Here is an 18,176-nt window from a genome sequence, read left to right on the forward strand (position 1 = left end):
AGAGAAAATGAATGCTTTTATTTATACATGAGACAATTGTTTTGCATTATAAATAAGCAAATCGCTATGTGTTTCACAAGAATAAATACACACATGACTCTACTGCATTAAGAAAAATCATAATTAAATGGCCAACTGAAGTCTTGTTAATGTTAAGCATTGAGAAAGCTGGTTGTTAGACGACAAGAGAGCCTCTATATGCCTTCTGGTGATGGGCCTTTTCGTCCTGATGAGTGACAATTGTGTGGACCGGTGTCCTTGTTTGCACAATTCACCACATAGTAGTAATTATTTCAGTGCCTTTCCTAATTTCACTGTTTAAACCTCTTTTGTAGATTTACTTTTTACTATGTTGGGGTGTTTAAACAACCAGAACATCACATTTAAAGCTTGCAGTGTCAACTGAATTTAGGAAATTGTGTTATAGCTGTGTTAAAAACATGCAAATTTATGGTAAAAAACAAAAGCAATATAAATCATTACAGGTTTTCTTTCTAAGATACAGCTCGTTCTTGAATGGACTGTAAATTTGTAATATGCAAATTTTGGCTACAATCTGCCAACGCATTACATTATGCCAGCTCAAAAGTATGCAAAAATATATATTCAATAAACCTGAAATCGCATGCCGCCCCTTGCAGGAATCTCATATGTGTGTAAGGTGTCAGTCTGCTGAAAGCAATGAGGGTTCTCTCTCTCTCTCTCTCTCACTTTTCTCTCTTTCTCTTTCTCTCTCACTCAGTGTCCTGTGGTCTGCCCTTTGACCCTTTGGCCTGTTACCTCTCATTGGTGATGATGACAGATGTGCCAATGTAATGGGGGATCTCCCTGTGGCTCTCGGGTGAAGAGCTGGACGCTGGGCTTTGGCTTTTGTAGAGGTATGGGTTGATCTCTTCCCCTCTGTAGCTGTAATTGTCCGTTAAATGGCCCAGTGTGTATGCTGGTCCTTGGAAGGAGCTATGCTTGGCTAGAACATGGTGGAGGTTCAAAGACACATAGGGGGTATGGCCCCCGAGGCCCACTCCCATGAACATCCTCTTATCCTCAGCGCCACACTGCTCCACAAGCTTTGGGGTCCCACGGTCCCCACTGCTGTCCATATGGTCTGAGCCGGGGTGGTCTGACCGGTGTGTGTAGGAGGACTCCATCATGCACAGCCTCCTCCGCTGCTCTAGCATAACCTGCATAGGTAAGTGCTGGCCCAGGCTGTGAAGGGGTCGAGCAGCCTGTTCACAGCTGGCCTTGGCAAATGCGGGGCCACCGAACATGTTGCACGGATTACCCTTCTCGGCCGAGTCGAGAGAGTCTTTGGGGTCTCGACTGAACAACATCTTGCTGTCTTCTTTCGTGACATGCTGAGGGGGGTTTTCATACGGCTCCTCCTTGAACCCACTGTTAGGTCTGGAAGTTGAACAGCTGGAAAAGCCCTCATGAATTGGTTCACTGATGTATCTTCTGCTTGCTGTTGGCCCTGCAGTTGAAAATGATATGGTACATTAAAACAACTGAATTGTAACTGGTGACATCAGGGAAAGTATGTGCTGAGTGATGCACCAGATACAGAGGAACAGCTACCCACAGCACACAACTCTGATAATTTTTGGAGGACTTGAAACCCCTATATAGATGAGAGATAATGATCGCTAATGAAAAATAATTAATACATTCTATAATTTAATACAAATAATTTTGTGATACATACTAACTTGAAGTTACTGACTTAAATACTGACTTAAAGTGTGTGTGTGTGTGAGTGTGTGAGTGTGTGTGTGTGTGTGTGTGTGTGTGTGTGTGTGTGTGTGTGAATTGACTTTCAGATTCCATTTGGCACAAAATCACTGGCAGTTCAATCACTTGCAAAGGGACTGTTCTTCATTCAGCAAAGAAGATGTCTGTTTTCCACGCTGCAGCTGAAGCTGCCTCTGTATTTGGGGCTAACTATTTTCATGGTGCTTCATACAACAGCTCATTTTTGATGCTCACCACTCTGAAGAGCTATTTCTTTCCTGAAAGAGACCCTTGCTCCAATGATGTCTTTTGTAACTGTCAAAGGATACTGTTATTTTTATTTGAGTTCTGGTCTGCCAAAGGCATGTCTAATATAAATGCACTGTGTCTGGAGGGCTTTGAGTGTGTAATGATGGTGAGAATGTAAGTGAAGTCATCCCAGGAAGAGATCAGTATAAATCAGTTAAAGTAGAGCAGTGTTGAGTTATAGTGCCCCACGGGTTGAATTTCCTCCTCCTTTCCACCACACACAATATGCACCTCATAGCCAGGCTTAAAGGTAAAGCTTTTCTGCGGTCTGCTGTTGAGTAAAACAAGACAATGCAACAAAATCCCACGAGTTGGAAATGGGACTGTGGTGTCACAGGCGGGGCCATATAAGTCCTATAATTATTAAATGAGTTGCAGTATATCCACAACATTTTACGGCTATTAAGGGTTCTTCATGAAATTTCAAAATGTGCATTTTGAGGAACAGAACAGGAACAAAAGTGGGTCTTTAACAATTGGAATATTGTCAATCAAGACCATTCATCAAACGAGCAACACAGTTACTATTACCTGTGGCAAATAGTAAGTGCTCTGTTCAGTAATCCAAGTTATAGTGTCTCAAAAATTAAGCAGCACATACTACATTGTTCAATTAGCCTATTATATGATGGCTATGATAAATGAAGAAAATTGTCAATTAGTCCACAAATTCTGCCACATGAGTTGGATCTATAGCCATCTTTATAGGATGACATACCATTACTTCTACTTCGTCACTCTCAGAGCAGGTATGCAAGTGTTTGCAAAATCTGCATACCTGCATATGGGCTGTTGCAGGGCCCTGGGGAGGGACTCAAGGTGTGGTTGTGGTGGCTTTTCGTGGAGTGCGATGAACAAGGGTTGGTGCAGTTCCAGTGGCCATCGGGCCGGGTCTGCAGGGAGCTCAGTAACTGGCGGGTGGCCTGGCCTGTGGAGTTCTGGGCTGGCCGCAGCTTCCTGACCGCGAATGCGGGGCTGTCTGAGGAAAAGTGCCCATAGGGGTAAGGCAGTGGAAGTCCATAGGCAGGAGTGCAGAGCACCTCTGCAGCCTCAGGCACCGAGGCCTGCTCCTGGCAGGATATGAGGCTGCATGGGGGACTCTCTTTCCAGCTTCCAGCCTGAGAGGAGCACTCCAGCTTGTCAGAATGGAAAGAGGGACTTGGCTAAAAGGACACAAACCATCAACCACAATGTCACTGATTGAATGTCAAAAATTAGTTGTTGTCCATAAAAAAAAAAATGTTGCTGATTTGTTGAAGGGGAATTCCGGTGATTTTTCACATAGATCTCCGTTTCTCGCGGTCACTGCGTACTGTACACTAGCTCGAGTTGCTGCAGCCAGCAGCTAAAGCAACCAGGTAGCTACAGCATTACACTCTGGGGGCATGAACATGGGGGCTCATGAACATGCCCCAAGAGTGTAACGCTGTAGCTGCCTGGCTGCTTTAGCTTTTCGTTTTCGTACCGACAGTACTTGGTGACCTCGAGAAACAAAGATCTATGTGAAAAAATTCCCTTTAACTCTTGGTACAACTTTAACAAGATCAGAGGAGGGGAGCAGAGAGGGAATCCAACCTGAGGGTAAGGAGACATCTTCAGCTTGGCTTTGATCTTGACTGCTTTGGTTTTGAGCTGTTTCCGGGAGTCCTGTGATGTGGACGTGCTCTTGTAGGTTAGCACTGGTTTGATGGCCCTGGTTTGGTCCTGGGAGAGCAGCAGGTCTTTATATTCAATCTCCCTGTGAAGGCCCACATACACACAAAACCCCCATCACGACAGCAGTGTTAGAAAGCAGGTGAAACATACCGTTGAAGGCCCTGCTAAAGCTGGCTTATTATAGAATAACCAACCAAAAAGCTACTACTTCAGAAAGAGTAAGATGAAGACAGATGGACTGTGCACCTGTGTTAAAGGAGAATTCCGGTGTGATATTGACCTAAAGTGTATTGAAACATGATACCGAGTGTGAACGTATGTCTCATAGCCCATCTCGACTTGTCCCCTGCACTCCAAAATCTGGCGCTAGTTAGCCGATGCTACCAACAACTTTTTCAGTAGTGGTGCTTCGGCATCGGGCTAGCCATGCAAATAAATCACTGTTTTACACCCATTTACGAGGCTCAATGTATCTCCACACTTCATTGGTAGACTTCCTAGGGCCCTGACATTTAAAACGAGACATTGAGAACTTTGAAAAAGCACTGGTAGTTTACTTACAAGACGATTTATACAGACAGTATCTTCACGAAGTTTAACGTTTGCAGCCATCTTGAATTTAGTCACGATAAGTCGAGCAACGAGTAAGAATGAACAGGTATGATAAGGGATCAGATTCCAAAAATAATTCAGTGGAAATGCATGGATTCCAGTTTCTTCCAGTAGCAGCAACTGGAATCCATGCATTTCCACTGAATTATTTTTGGAATCTGATCCCTTATCATAGCTGTTCATTCTTACTCGTTGCTCGACTTATCGTGACTAAATTCAAGATGGCTGCAAACGCTAAACTTCGTGAAGATACTGTCTGTATAAATCGTCTTGTAAGTAAACTACCAGTGCTTTTTCAAAGTTCTCAATGTCTCGTTTTAAATGTCAGGGCCCTAGGAAGTCTACCAATGAAGTGTGGAGATACATTGAGCCTCGTAAATGGGTGTAAAACAGTGATTTATTTGCATGGCTAGCCCGATGCCGAAGCACCACTATTGAAGAAGATGTTGGTAGCATCGGCTAACTAGCGCCAGATTTTGGAGTGCAGGGGACAAGCCGAGATGGGCTATGAGACATACGTTCACACTCGGTATCATGTTTCGATACACTTTAGGTCAATATCACACCGGAATTCTCCTTTAATACCACACTCACGTTAGCACATAGTTGACACTGACAATGCAGTGGGGCCGTGACGACCGGCTGTTGTGGACAATAGTGGCGTAGCTCTGAACCCATACCCATCCGCCATGTTTGGAGAGCATCCTGTAGTATTTGGTGGTAACTTGTCCTTTCACCAACACTATAAAGGAGAATAGTAAATCTTATTCATAAGTATCTAGTGTGATTTCATGAATGGTTGCTTGACCAAGAAATGATACATGCTTACGTTGAGGGCAAGCATGCTAATGATTAGAATAGAGTTTCAAATGACACAAACACATTAAGAAGAATTGGATGGAACAGCACTTATTGTAGATGCCAGCTCTAACTCATTGAAACCCTGTTTTCAGTGGATTTTAATATTGACAGTTGATTTCTAGTATAATTGCCTTTATTTACATTTGAAGAGTTTGGCTCCAAAACGCTATATCCTCCATTTTATTGAATTTTCATAAATATCTTTTTGAAATGCTGTTCAGCAAGTAATTTTATGGAACTATAATTGGGTTATTGTTATTTGATTTATCTTTACTCAATCAAAACAACATAACTGCAATTTTATTGATATTACCTGAGATATAGCGTTTTGGAACCAAACTCTTCATATGAAAATTATTGCACACAGGGATAAATATGTCTGTTTTCTTTGGAATTGAGTAACCAACTGCATTTAAAATTGTTTACAAGAAAGATGTGTTTACTGCACTTCTGAAACTATTAGGTAGAAGTATAATGGAACAATTTAATTTTAATTTCACTGCTAATTTCACCCTTGGAAGTCGAAAGTCAATGAAAACTTCCCAGACCCACTCTCAATCTCAATTGAAATTTTGATCTGGTGTGAACCAGGCAATGTTCATGAGCACATTTCCAAAACATTTGCATACTGGGTGCACTCACACAGGTGGTGAGCATATCGAAGATGGAACACGTCACACCCGTGGACATGGTGATATAAGGTTTTCTCAATCAGATCCTGAGGCTCATAACCTGTTAATTCAGCAACCCTGCAAAACAAAAATAACTGGAGTAATTTTGCAAAAGGCTCTTTGTTTTGTTTGTCTGTATAGAGCACTGTTTTGTGAATGAATGTGTGAATCTATGCACTTACCTGCTATCAAGAAAGATGAGCTTTAGATCTAGGCTAGCACGAAACATGAACATGTTGCTGTGCAGCTTTATCTCAGTGATTCCACTTGGAGGCAGTGAATGGCCAACTGCCACCAGACCTATGATCTGATAACAGGAGTCATAGATAGTCATGTCCATCACATATTGCCGGATCTTCAGATAACCGCTACAATGGATCACCTAGTCAACAGAGTAAGGGGGAAAGCATGAATACAATCCATTGTCACCCTCATCAGTTTGTTCTGAATCATATAAATATTCTCTCAATAGAACCAGGACTACCAAACTTTAAAAAAATAATGGCAATAAAAAATAATAAAAGTATAAACAAAACATTTGTGAGCAGATAGTTGTAACCTATTGGGAATAAGTGAATTGCTCCCTTTAGGTGAGCCAGAGATTGCAGAGCATGCTGGGCTTCTCTGATGGGGACTGTGAGTGGAAGCTCTGTGCTAGTTCTGTGCTAGTTTAACGGCTGCTCGCGGCCCACGGACACAGACACATGCTGACGTGCTAATGGGGACCTACTCCGCACTATTTATCTTTCTCACTTCCTGTTTACTTACGCAGTGCCCCCGGACATGCAATGGTGCCCCTGCGCAGGGGGATGATTTATTCTCTACTTAACATAAATGGCTTGTTTATTACCCGTGTAAATTTCAAACAAATCTCCAAAGCAATCGGTAGAATGATTTATGTGTGACGGCTGAAGGAAAGATTTTATTGAGTGCTGTGAAGCCCAGCTGTTCCGTGAGGGAAAAATGTCAGAGGCATAACGGAGAATATATATATATATATATATATATATATATATATATATATATATATATATATATATATATATCAATCATTTTGCTTTGTAAATAATATATCAAAATAATATCCTAGCGTCACTCATGTGATGGTGACACGGTTGTATGAAAGCATATTCAACATTTAGCCTAGACTACAGGGTCCACATTTGACAGTGGTTACAACTGATTTAAATTCACTAAGTGTGGAGCTCAGCATACATGAAAAGCACAATAGTGTCTAATTCTGATTCAAATTATCCCTGGCGATGTGGTATGTACAGTAAGTTTTGCTTGCTCCTGCTTTTCATCCAACCATTTGCAATGCAAAATTCAGACCGATTCAGACAGACACAAAAATGGAAGGCTACACGTGCCATACCCTGAATCTGCATGTCCCACTAAAAAAATTGTTTATCTTGGTGTTTCTTCATTACAGTTAAACATTAAAGGCAATAACCCTAAAAGCAGCTCTACTCAAGCAAATTATAATGAAATCATACAGTATGCAATTCTCTATGCAGTGATAAATTCCCAATGGCAGAGTGTTTATGCATACATACAACTCTGTATGCAGTGAAGAATTCATAATGCCAGGGTGTTTCTGCATACCTTGTAACCGCCACATGTTAGTCCAGCGTTGCGCTTTGCCAGAACACACTTCATTCTCAGGAAAAAGGAACGCTCCATCTCATACTCTGCAGCATAGAGAAGTACATTTGTTTTAAATTGTGTCTGCAGGGGGAGATTGCAATTAGTTATGGTGTAAAAACAGTGGAGTATGAAGATATACTTCTTCCTGTTTTGAGTTATAGGGATAAAGTGATAAAGTAAAGGATACAGTTTTACATTGCTTTCTTCAGTGAAATGACTCAATTAACATGAATAAACCATAAACTTCTGCATTAGTTATGTTTTTAAACTTTATATTTTGTTTATGATAATGCATCACATGTTACAAAAAGGGTGTCTTTACTATTTAGTGCATTACTTTTATTAGTACATTTGTAAATACCAGCACAATCAAACAATAAGCAATACCATGCTTTATTACAGTCAGGAAGTGTTCATATTGTAGCATTCATTTTGGAGCTTGTTTTGTTTGCTGTTGTGTACCTTGCAGGAAGTGAGGAGTGAGAGGCTGGTGTGCACTCAACACTGCTGTCATTTCATCATGGTCTGAGGGGTGGATATACTCAAAAATACTATTTCCTGTCAGCTCCACCTGTGGACACAAACACTTCTATTCTGAGCTTGTTATGTTCACGTTTGTTTGATTTTATGTGTATCAGTGCAAGGATATAAATTATTTAGGCAAAGCCTATGTGTGGATTCATCCAACATGGGTCCAGGAAAGTTTGATTGGTGTCCCATTCACTGATATAGTGTGAGCTAGTAACTAGCTGGTGCTATAAATGAATTTGCACAAACATTTGCATGTGAAAACATAAACAAAGTACATGCGAAACTTTGATCTATTTTACTACTCCAATCTGTTGGTCAGATTAGACACAGAGGAGGCTACTGATCAACACTTCAAGGATAAATGGGTTCTTCACAGATGCACTCCCAAGACTTAATCTGAGCTTTGTAGTTGTAGAGAATAGTGACTGCAAGAACTGATTCTGCTTGTGAGGAATGCAAAGTGTCTGCGCAGGCCTCATCAGACACACCATACTTATACTTAATAATAATAAGTTTATTTTATATAGCGCCTTTCTTAAACCCAAGGTTGCTTTACATAGTAGAAGGAAAACACCATAAAGTTCATTGCTACTTGTTGCATTCAGAGATTAATCAAATACTATAATTAGTACTGTATATCAGACTATTCCACATTATTCCACCAATATGGGAGTTCACAGCCAAACACACACACACACACACAGACATGTTCTCAGCTTTAGGCACAAAGAAACAGGTGTTCCGTCCACAGTTACACCAACAATGTAATTTGCCAAAATGCAAATGAGCTATGTTGCATCTTTTTTTTTATTGGTGTTAGGATGTGTCTGTGTGTTGTCTCCTGTTACCAAGAGCATACAATATAGATCCAATTATATATTTCCCTTGTGTGCTCAGCATTTTCTATTTTAGCACAGTGGGCAGAAACCAAGGGCTGACCAGCAGTTACAGCTCCTCTAAAGAAAAGGGGAAAGAAGGAACAAGCTGCTGGACTGATATTCTACAAATGGGTCAAGACTCTGTTCAGTCAGGAGAAAACAGCACGTTTGAAAGAAATGGACCTGGAATATCTTCAAGAGGTATAGCCAGTCCCTGGCACATGGAACGTGTGTTACCTCTAGACATTCCTCCCATTGGACAGGCTCTCAGATAGACTGGCTAGGGGAGAGGTGCAAGAAAGTGTGCATTCTGCACAGGCTGCTCCTGCACCTTGTCATTATGGTGTCCGTATTAGGGCTATAAGGGTGGACCTGGGGTGTCTATGGAGTCTCATACTGACTGTATCACAGAAAAGAAAAGTGGTCCTGTCCTGAATGTATTTTCATTCCAAAAGAGAAAAACACTACTATGGGGCAGTGCTGACCTATCGGTCTTCAGAAGGGAGGATCTTTAGTGGTGAGCAGAGCCTCGTCTGTTTCCAGGCAAATAAATGATGTGATATTTCTGGGAAGATAGCAGGGGTTCTGGACTTTTTCATGGGGCTTGGAACAGAGACCACTTGATTGTATTATTGGACCTTGTGTTTCTCTTTGTTTGGTGGTCACAATCTGTTGTGGAAGACGTTCAGCTACTCCTTGATTAGATTGCAACATTATCTAAAGCCACATGCCGGCACCATTTGGATATTGGTATCATGCTTGAACGCATTAATTGAATTTCAACACTGTATTATTACGCCAACTTCTGTACACTATTTCATTCTCAGCTTTCACCACTGTAATGGAGGTGATCATAAGAGCCTCTAAGTGAAACACAGCCACCTCCCATCAGAGCTTATATGGATTGCATTAAAGATGTGGTGGAGCAGCTTGGGCTGTTGCCACATTTAAGGGGGCCTCTGACTGTTAATGGGAGGTGGAGAATTTTGAGAATCCTGGAATCAGGCAGGGAATAAGAAGTAGCTAGGGGTTTTACTGTGAACTTTAAAATTATGATAGTCAGCTCCATGGAGAAACTCAAATGTATGAAGGCAAACCCTCCACACAGCGTAACAATCCAGCAATTAATAACACTGCTCCAAACAGGGAAGATGTGGAGTCCACTGAAGCTGTTCAATAACTAATAGGGTGATCACTAGACAGGTAAAGGGAGGAGAAGCAGGGTCAGGACTACAAGAGCATTGTTGATTACAGGAAGATTGGTATGTTTGTTTGAAAGAAAAACCAAACCTTTGCCACTTCACAAAATCAATTGTATATTTTCTTGTGGAGGCCAAAACAAGACTGTTGGCAAATGGAATGGAGTGGAAACGGCTAACATCTTTAGGAGCAGGCATGGTGTTGTACTCTGAAGGTGAGCACTTTTATGTTGAGTTTAGGCTAACAATGAATTTTGAAGACAAAACTAGGGAAGTCATTGTAAGACAGAAGCAAAGATATGCACATTTTATGGGAAGCCACGGAATACAGTTGGCAAGCACACCAAAGACCAGTGAAGAGGTAAGGGTAAGAGGTTCTTCCTCAGATATCTATCACATTGCTTCTATTTGGAGTCATCTCATGGCCACACAAGGAAACCTGTGCACCTGACCTCTTACAATGCCCTGGAATGTGGCACCAACAGAGCACAAATAATATGTTGTTTACAACTAACTAATAACATAACTAACTAACATATATGCTGTAGAATAATCTCTACACATAATCGTTTAAGAGCTTACAGCAATGTGTCTCAGACATCCACACAAATCATACGAAGTACCTAATCTGAGCTAACATCTGAATAGTTTAAACAATCTTAGCCAATTTATTTTAGATGTAGAGGCAAACAACAGCTCAGTCTTATTGGTTGGTCTCCTTTGCTACAAACTGTGCAAATAATACCCTCAGCACAAGGCAGGCAACTTCAGAAAGACCCCCTGAGACTGGCAGATAATATTAACTTATCTATATTGGCTAAATGGAAACCTTTGTGGGACTTCATCTCCAAACAAATGTTTGAATGATGTTATCAAATTGCTCCAAGACTGACCTAGATTATCTCTGTGAACCGGACACAACAGATAATGTTTTAACCGTCAATTCAAGTCAAGATGGAGCCATATTCATAACCTGCTGATTTTACCATGACTTTTTTTTTTTAAACTGTCCTAAAATTGTGAGAATTGTTCTAAAACTTACTGTTTACCATGTTGTTAGTCGCTTTGGTTAAAAAAGCGTCAGCCAAATGTAATGTAATGTAATGTAATGTTGATCTTATGTGCAGCAGTTAAGAGGGAAGAGAACAAAGCAGACAAACCTGTGACAATCCTAGATGAACTGAGGCAGTCTCAGAGATGTACATTATTTTCCCATCGGATGCCACAACAAAGACAAAGCCATCAAGTGTCTGAAAATGTAGAAAAGGAATACATTTGTAGAGCTCCAATGGTGAACAATTGGTTAAAAAAATGTTTCAATTAAAAAAAAAAAAAGTTAAAACCACACAGTACTTTATTTTTGTATCTTTTTACAAACATTACATAAACATATGGTGATTTCTTGACATAATGACCTGCAGAAGGTGTGAGCCCAACTCTTTTGCCATGTTGTCCAGTGGACTGATTCGAGTAGGTTGTCCCCAGGCATCTCCTAGACCTTGGAATGAAACATAAAACATAAGAAGTCACTCTTGTACAAATTCACATAATTTCTTTCTGGGCAAATCTGAATTTCACTATAGGACATGGATGCACATGATACTTAATAAATGGTCTCATCGCAAAATTAGCAAATTAAATTCAGAGCTTGATGTACACTCGAAATAAGAAACTGGTCTGTTGCAAACTTGTCTGTTGAAATGTTTGTCATCATCAAAGAAGTAGATTATTCAGAGAGATGTATTTAATTGATCTAACTGCACATTCAATCACTAACACAGTGCAACCAATTTTAGTAGTAATATTTCTGCTAATTTGTCAAAAGTTACCAGCAACAGCACCTACTTCTCTTTGCAAAGCTGTATCTCTGGGACAAGGAGGAAAGTTCGGCACATTTTCACTTCATTACTTATGCAGGTAACAGATATTTTTACAGTTAAATATATCATAATTATTATTTACCCATCAAATTGATTTGTACCTTTATATGATCTTCATTGATAGACATTGTAAGCATATTTGTAAACCGTAGCCTACTTGCTATGTTCAGTAATGGAATATTACTTTCCCAAAACTCACTTCCTTAATTGCATTATAATGTCCAAGCATTTAAATATATAATGACTTCTTATATAATTATTTTTTAAAGAGCTGCAATGCATTGGCAGCAATTAATTTGGTAAGGTCAGTTCTTAATTCATAGTATTGGCCATTTTAATATATCTGCAGTGACTCGTGGGTTCAAATATGAAATTTGCACCGCATATTATGGGAGGGAAGACTGTTTAAAGCTCCTTGGTTTTCCTGGATAACAATGAGACCTATCCTAATCGACTATCTAGACAATAACTAAAATTACCTTCCACGTGACACCAGCAGTGTTCCGAGGATGGCACCACAGCATCCCCGCGACTTGGTGCGCATCTCATTTTTTTGTCATGGTAATAATGAATAGGCCTACTTATCTAGGCTACATTGTTTTTATAATTTGCTGATTATTTTGAGGCTATAGGCCTACTGATCAAAATTAAATGGACATTGGACAAAATTAAATATAGACCGATTGCTTGTGTGCGTTTGCATCAGCCATTTAGCGTATTCAAACCTGTTTGGCTCTATATTTAGCCAAAGATACTTTTACTTCTCTGGTAAACAAAAAAGAAAACTTACACACGGTAACTTAAATATTTTTTTCCCCAGAATATCCCAGAAGTAATGTTTAAATGACTGAGCTATTTTAAAGCATTGAGGTTTCAGTACAAAATATTTAGTTTCTTAGGTGTGCATGAGAGACATGGACAGACATGGATTAAACAATAATAATAATAATAAATAATAATAATAATAATAATAATAATAATAATAATAATAATATATACACTTAACATTAATGGGAAAGTGGCACTTGAAAGTATGTTTCCGTCATAAAATAATAAAATCAAGTGAATGCTTTGATGCACCCTATCCAAATTTCTTTACGCTTTTTTGCCAGTCAAGAAAACTTTGTTTTCTGTGAGATTTAAGTCTCACGATTAAAAAAGAAAACTGAATCAGGTTTCTCTGATATTAATCTAAAGATGCCATTTTTCGTCCCCCGGCCCGATTCCACTTCGCTATTTTCTCATCAGAGACCGTACGCTGATGATGCTGCATGGGACAGAGCGTTTTGACAAGACTATGCTACTGTGTACGCAGGCATAAGTGGACAGAAATATTGAGTAGCCTACATTTCTTTCAAGATGAGGTATAAGCAAAATATGTTGTTATATAGGCCTATGTGAGCATTTCAGCTAATTCAATATCATTTTCATAAGATTATTTGAATTACATTGTGAGCTACAGGGACTACCACACATGTCTGTGCTTGTCACACATGTTAGGTTTCATTTGTAGGCTACCCTGGCTTCCCACTTTTTCTGTGCGCAATGTAATGTTTGAGCACAGAAAAAAACAATTTTGAGGTTGATTTTTAAATGGAAAGTCAGCTTCTTATTTCGTTGACTGGAGAAAAATTTGACATGAGGAAATATCATTAAAAAAATGTCAATAACCAGGTTAAACTGATAACAAGGAGAAAGATTTGTCAACATTAGTGAATATTGCAATGACATCTAATTAATGGTCTGGCAAGCCACACACCTCTAAACGAAAAGGTAGGCTAATTACATGACTAAACATTTCATTATCACTTGTGCTAGCATTACAAAAATATACTCACCATCTGGGAACACAGCTCTCATTTTGAGGTAACTTGTCGTCAGTCGAATGATTGAGGCTTTGTCCAGTTGCGATGTGATGGCAGAGGGCAGCGGCAATAACTTCGCCAGTTCATAAAATTCTCCATTTTCTTTTTCCCGTCTGGTCTTCGCTGCATTCTTGGACTTTTCCTTCATCTCTGATTGATCCAATAGTGTACTACTTGCATAACAAATTGCCTTATCCAGTCACTTTAAATGCCCAATATATAGGCTTTACATTTATGATTAGGCCTAGGCTATATCCCTACATCCCCTCCATTAAAGAGTATCTATAGCCTGAATATGCTAAATATGTTTGCTTCGAGCTAGATACGCTTCTATTCTTATTTTAATGTACAAATAGGCCTAGTGGATGCACATAGATACGATATTTGGAATACTTATTTACAAACAACTTGAATTATTTAATTGTAACCTAAGTAGGATGGGCTATATCCAGTTATTAGTGACCTAATTTTTGAAATCGGTGTAGGCCTATATTTCTTAGGTGACAGCAGTTAATAAACAAGTCAGTATCCATGTTAACATTAACATATGTATATGACCTGTTATGAGAAAACCTTTCTGGAGGCAGACAACCAAAAGTTGTGTTGGAATAGCCCGCACTTTCTCGATCCCCGAAACGGATTCGACGCGGCATTAGCTAGGCTGTTTGTCAAATATGCAAATATGCAAAACTACAAAAGTATTAAGCATTTTTAGAGTCATACTAAAACGGAATTGCACTTGTAAATCATCTACCTATACAAATAATACATCGGTTTGTAGACAACCCTGCAAAGAGATTATTTTACTCTTTGATATTAGAAAATACACTACAGTAGACATCCGCGAAACAGTAAGTACGCTAATTCTGATGTGTTAGTTGTCATGTATTTTAGACAGCTATAATATATAAGTTAGGCTACCTAGTTTTTTGGATTCATTTCTGGCTACTTTACATGAGCGACCAGTGATTACAAACCCTTGAAGAAGTGGTGGGCTGGGGATTTCAAGAATAAAGACATATACGTGTCCTCATGTAGATTCGTCAACCTTACTTCAAGTAAAAATGCGTATTTCTGTTTTCCACTTCTTCATTTCAATGAGAAAAGATCTATATTCCAACAGGGGAAGTAAGAAAAATCACGAAGTAATGTGTTTCCTGCTTGCAGTCAATCCACGTCGTGGTAGATCCTCCAGAAAAAAAAAACATTGTTAAGGGTCGATAATCCCAAAATATGACAAGGTAGCTCAGCAGCCGCAAGTAACCTAACCATATTTTACGCAGAACTGAAGGCAAGAGAGGAGGCGGTGTCTCACTTGAAGCACAATCTCTACGTCACAGGGTTGCTGTACTGACAAGGCGAGGTAAACCGACCTATACATCACAGGAAGGTCTACTAAGATTCTGTTAGGGTATAGCATGACTACCATACCTTTCTTCACAACTTTCTTTCATTTACAATCGTTCTGTCACTCTTTGATTGGGCGATGGGATTTGATTGGGCGTTGGGAGATGGCCACCCACCTAGGATTGCCTTTATTCATTTTGCTGTAAAGTCTATACTTGCCTTTTAAGATTAAGCATTTTTAGCCACAATTCAGTTTCATTTTCCTAAATGTGATCAGGCTTGGTCAGATTCAGAATTTAAAGGCTATCTTGACAATAATACAAGCATTGGATAATATTACTGAGCACAAAGCACTTAACTCATCCAATCAGATTTACAGACTGAGGCTCATGCCAATAATCAGGCCTACTGGTCTCACTCTGTGTCTGCATTCATATTGAAGAGTCAGTAACATTTTCACTGACACCAGTAGCCAATGTTCATTTGTTTTACAGTGTTAAGTTCTGATTGAGTAGCCTTTATGACTGAGAATATTTGCGAGTGAAAGCACTCACCTTTTATTGAAGGGTTTCAGAATTTCCAGCTCAGGTGTGTGTAAATCACACACTGTTTTTACCCATTTCTCTGGAGCTGAAACTGATCATTTGGCATGACAATGACACAAAATGAAAACGCCAGAAATTTGATAGTTGATGCTCGTTATTTCACTGAAGCTAAAGGGTATGAAAACAGATACATGATTTATGGTATGATACATGATTTTATTTATGCTACCAGTGGTGTAGTCTGTGTGATACGCAGGACTATGTAGTATACACACTTAAAAAGCATCACCATCTCAGTATACCCAAAATAGACAAGGATACATATTAATATTTGGGGTTGACCACAGTATACCCACTACAGCTAACTACTACATCACAGTATATCCACTAACTACTACATCACAGTATATCCACTACAGCTAACTAGACTACACCACTGCCACCTACCCATTTCATCCATCTGTACTGTACTTTATAAAACTGTACCTACGATTTCTGGTAATCACCTCTTTACCCGGCTTTTTTGAGCAATCCACAGGTAACAGTAAAATGTATATATATAGGCTATATGACTGTAAAAACAGCAGATGTGTAAATGGTGACGTGGAGCATCACATTTTGTGTCCAATTGTTTGTGTTCATGAATGCAAACTGAGTGTGTGTGTGTGTGTGTGTGTGTTTGTGTGTGTGTGTGCGCGCACTGTTTTTCTGTACCTTTGTTTGGTTATTTGGTTATTATACGGCAACTAGCAACAGGAGACTATGTCATGTTAATGTGATTCAGCAATTAAAGGTAAAATATCTACGCAACAAAGTTATAATAATTGAAACTTTTGAGGTGACAAGTGATGGTTGGCATATGAATCATCGTATATGTGAAAGGGGCTTAAACTGCAGCATCAGGGAGAGGTACAAAGGATGCCTTTCACATCAACAAGTCACTTACCTTCATCCAAACCCATTTTGATTTTGATTAAGGTAATCCTATTGCCTCTTATTTAGATGAAATGCTCCCCACTGAATTGGAAGGTATTTTCATAAGAACACTTTTTGTACAGCTGCAAATATGGACATAGAACTTGCCGTGAAATAGACAATGTCGTTTTAAATTATCAGAACATTAACTGATTGACACTAACCCCATTTCCATTACTTGTGTAAATAGAGGGCTCAGTGCTTCGGAAAACTATTTATTTATACCATGATATATAGGTATCAATGATTATTCTCACAAATAATTGCTTTTTTTAAAAGTTCAAAGTTCAAAACCAAATATAGCCATTTCTCATGTTGATAAAGTGTTCTTCCTTTATATATCAGAAATAATATACCATGGGCTTAAAGACCATATTTTAAAAAAAGTATGCTTCTTTTTAATGAACTGAACAACCGCCTGGTTGTAAAAACTTTAGGTCAATATTTGAGCCGCGATTACCATAACAATGTCTGTGTATAGTGAAGTATTGAATATGCATTGTCCCATGATACACAACACACACAGGGCATTGGAGCCTATGAAGTGGATTTGTTATAAATTCATTGTCGGCCATCCTGCTCTCTTGCTTTAAATGTGGACACGGCGCAATTCAACAGTTAAAGTGGATCTCAAACGTGGCGCGATGGTGAGCTGAGAGGAGTCTGAGTGGGGATGGTGCCAGAATTTCACTGCTCACGGAATGTCTGCTGTCCAATCAGAAATTTAAAAATTGTGTTACCAGACCTGACTATTGTATAATAATGTCATTTTCAAAGAGAATTCAAAAATAATAAATGAATAACGCTCATAATGCTTCATATAGCGACATTGTCCACATGACTAACACACTGGCTATGCTGAAGGGTTACTGTCTCTCCTTACTCTGTCTCCCCTCTGTCCTCAGCACTGACCACTTATATGTGGTATTACTTTCATGTTCAAATGAAACATCCATGTATGATTGTAGCTAGAGTGAACCTTCATATTATTTATTGTACATTTGAATAGATGAATCAAATTACTCAGCAAAATGAACAAATTAATTTAGAGTTGAAACAAAAAGGAAATATTTCATAAAACACATGAATACCTGTCAAGTTTTGTCCAACAAAATATCCTGAAATGTGGATGAACACTGTCTACAAGCAGCAATTTTAAACACCTCCATATGACTTGTTAAATCCAAACTTCTCCAACAACTCTGCACAATTTTTGTGAAAAAGGAAAATATACGAGACGTCAGTGGACAGATGATTAATGATACATGACTGGGTTTAATGCCCAAATTACCATCTGGAGATCAGTCTCCTCCCATCAACACTTTATTTCCTGTTATGCTTATCTTGCAATAAAGGCACACATGCACCCAAACCATATGGCTAAATTAGAATAATTACATGCTATTCTGTGGTGGGTGCGAAAAGCATATTTCAGAAGGTGGAGTAATAGAGAGTATCCCAGACAATGTAGA

General features: G+C 39.2%; 1 protein-coding gene across 1 annotated transcript; it reads right to left on the reverse strand.

The window, feature by feature from the left end:
• On the reverse strand, positions 1 to 14,935 carry sim2 (SIM bHLH transcription factor 2). The gene is made up of 11 exons (XM_042092523.1): positions 13,811 to 14,935; positions 11,508 to 11,590; positions 11,253 to 11,342; positions 7,947 to 8,055; positions 7,443 to 7,528; positions 6,020 to 6,219; positions 5,809 to 5,915; positions 4,900 to 5,047; positions 3,613 to 3,775; positions 2,816 to 3,200; positions 1 to 1,471 (listed from the first exon to the last, which is right to left on the reverse strand). The coding sequence occupies exons 1-11, from the start codon at positions 13,983 to 13,985 to the stop codon at positions 777 to 779; spliced, it is 2,241 nt and encodes a 746-aa protein (XP_041948457.1). The 5' UTR covers positions 13,986 to 14,935; the 3' UTR covers positions 1 to 776.
• Positions 14,936 to 18,176: the final 3,241 nt, after the last annotated feature.

Source organism: Alosa sapidissima, chromosome 5 (assembly GCF_018492685.1).
Source record: "Alosa sapidissima isolate fAloSap1 chromosome 5, fAloSap1.pri, whole genome shotgun sequence".
Classification (NCBI taxonomy): Eukaryota; Metazoa; Chordata; class Actinopteri; order Clupeiformes; family Clupeidae; genus Alosa; species Alosa sapidissima.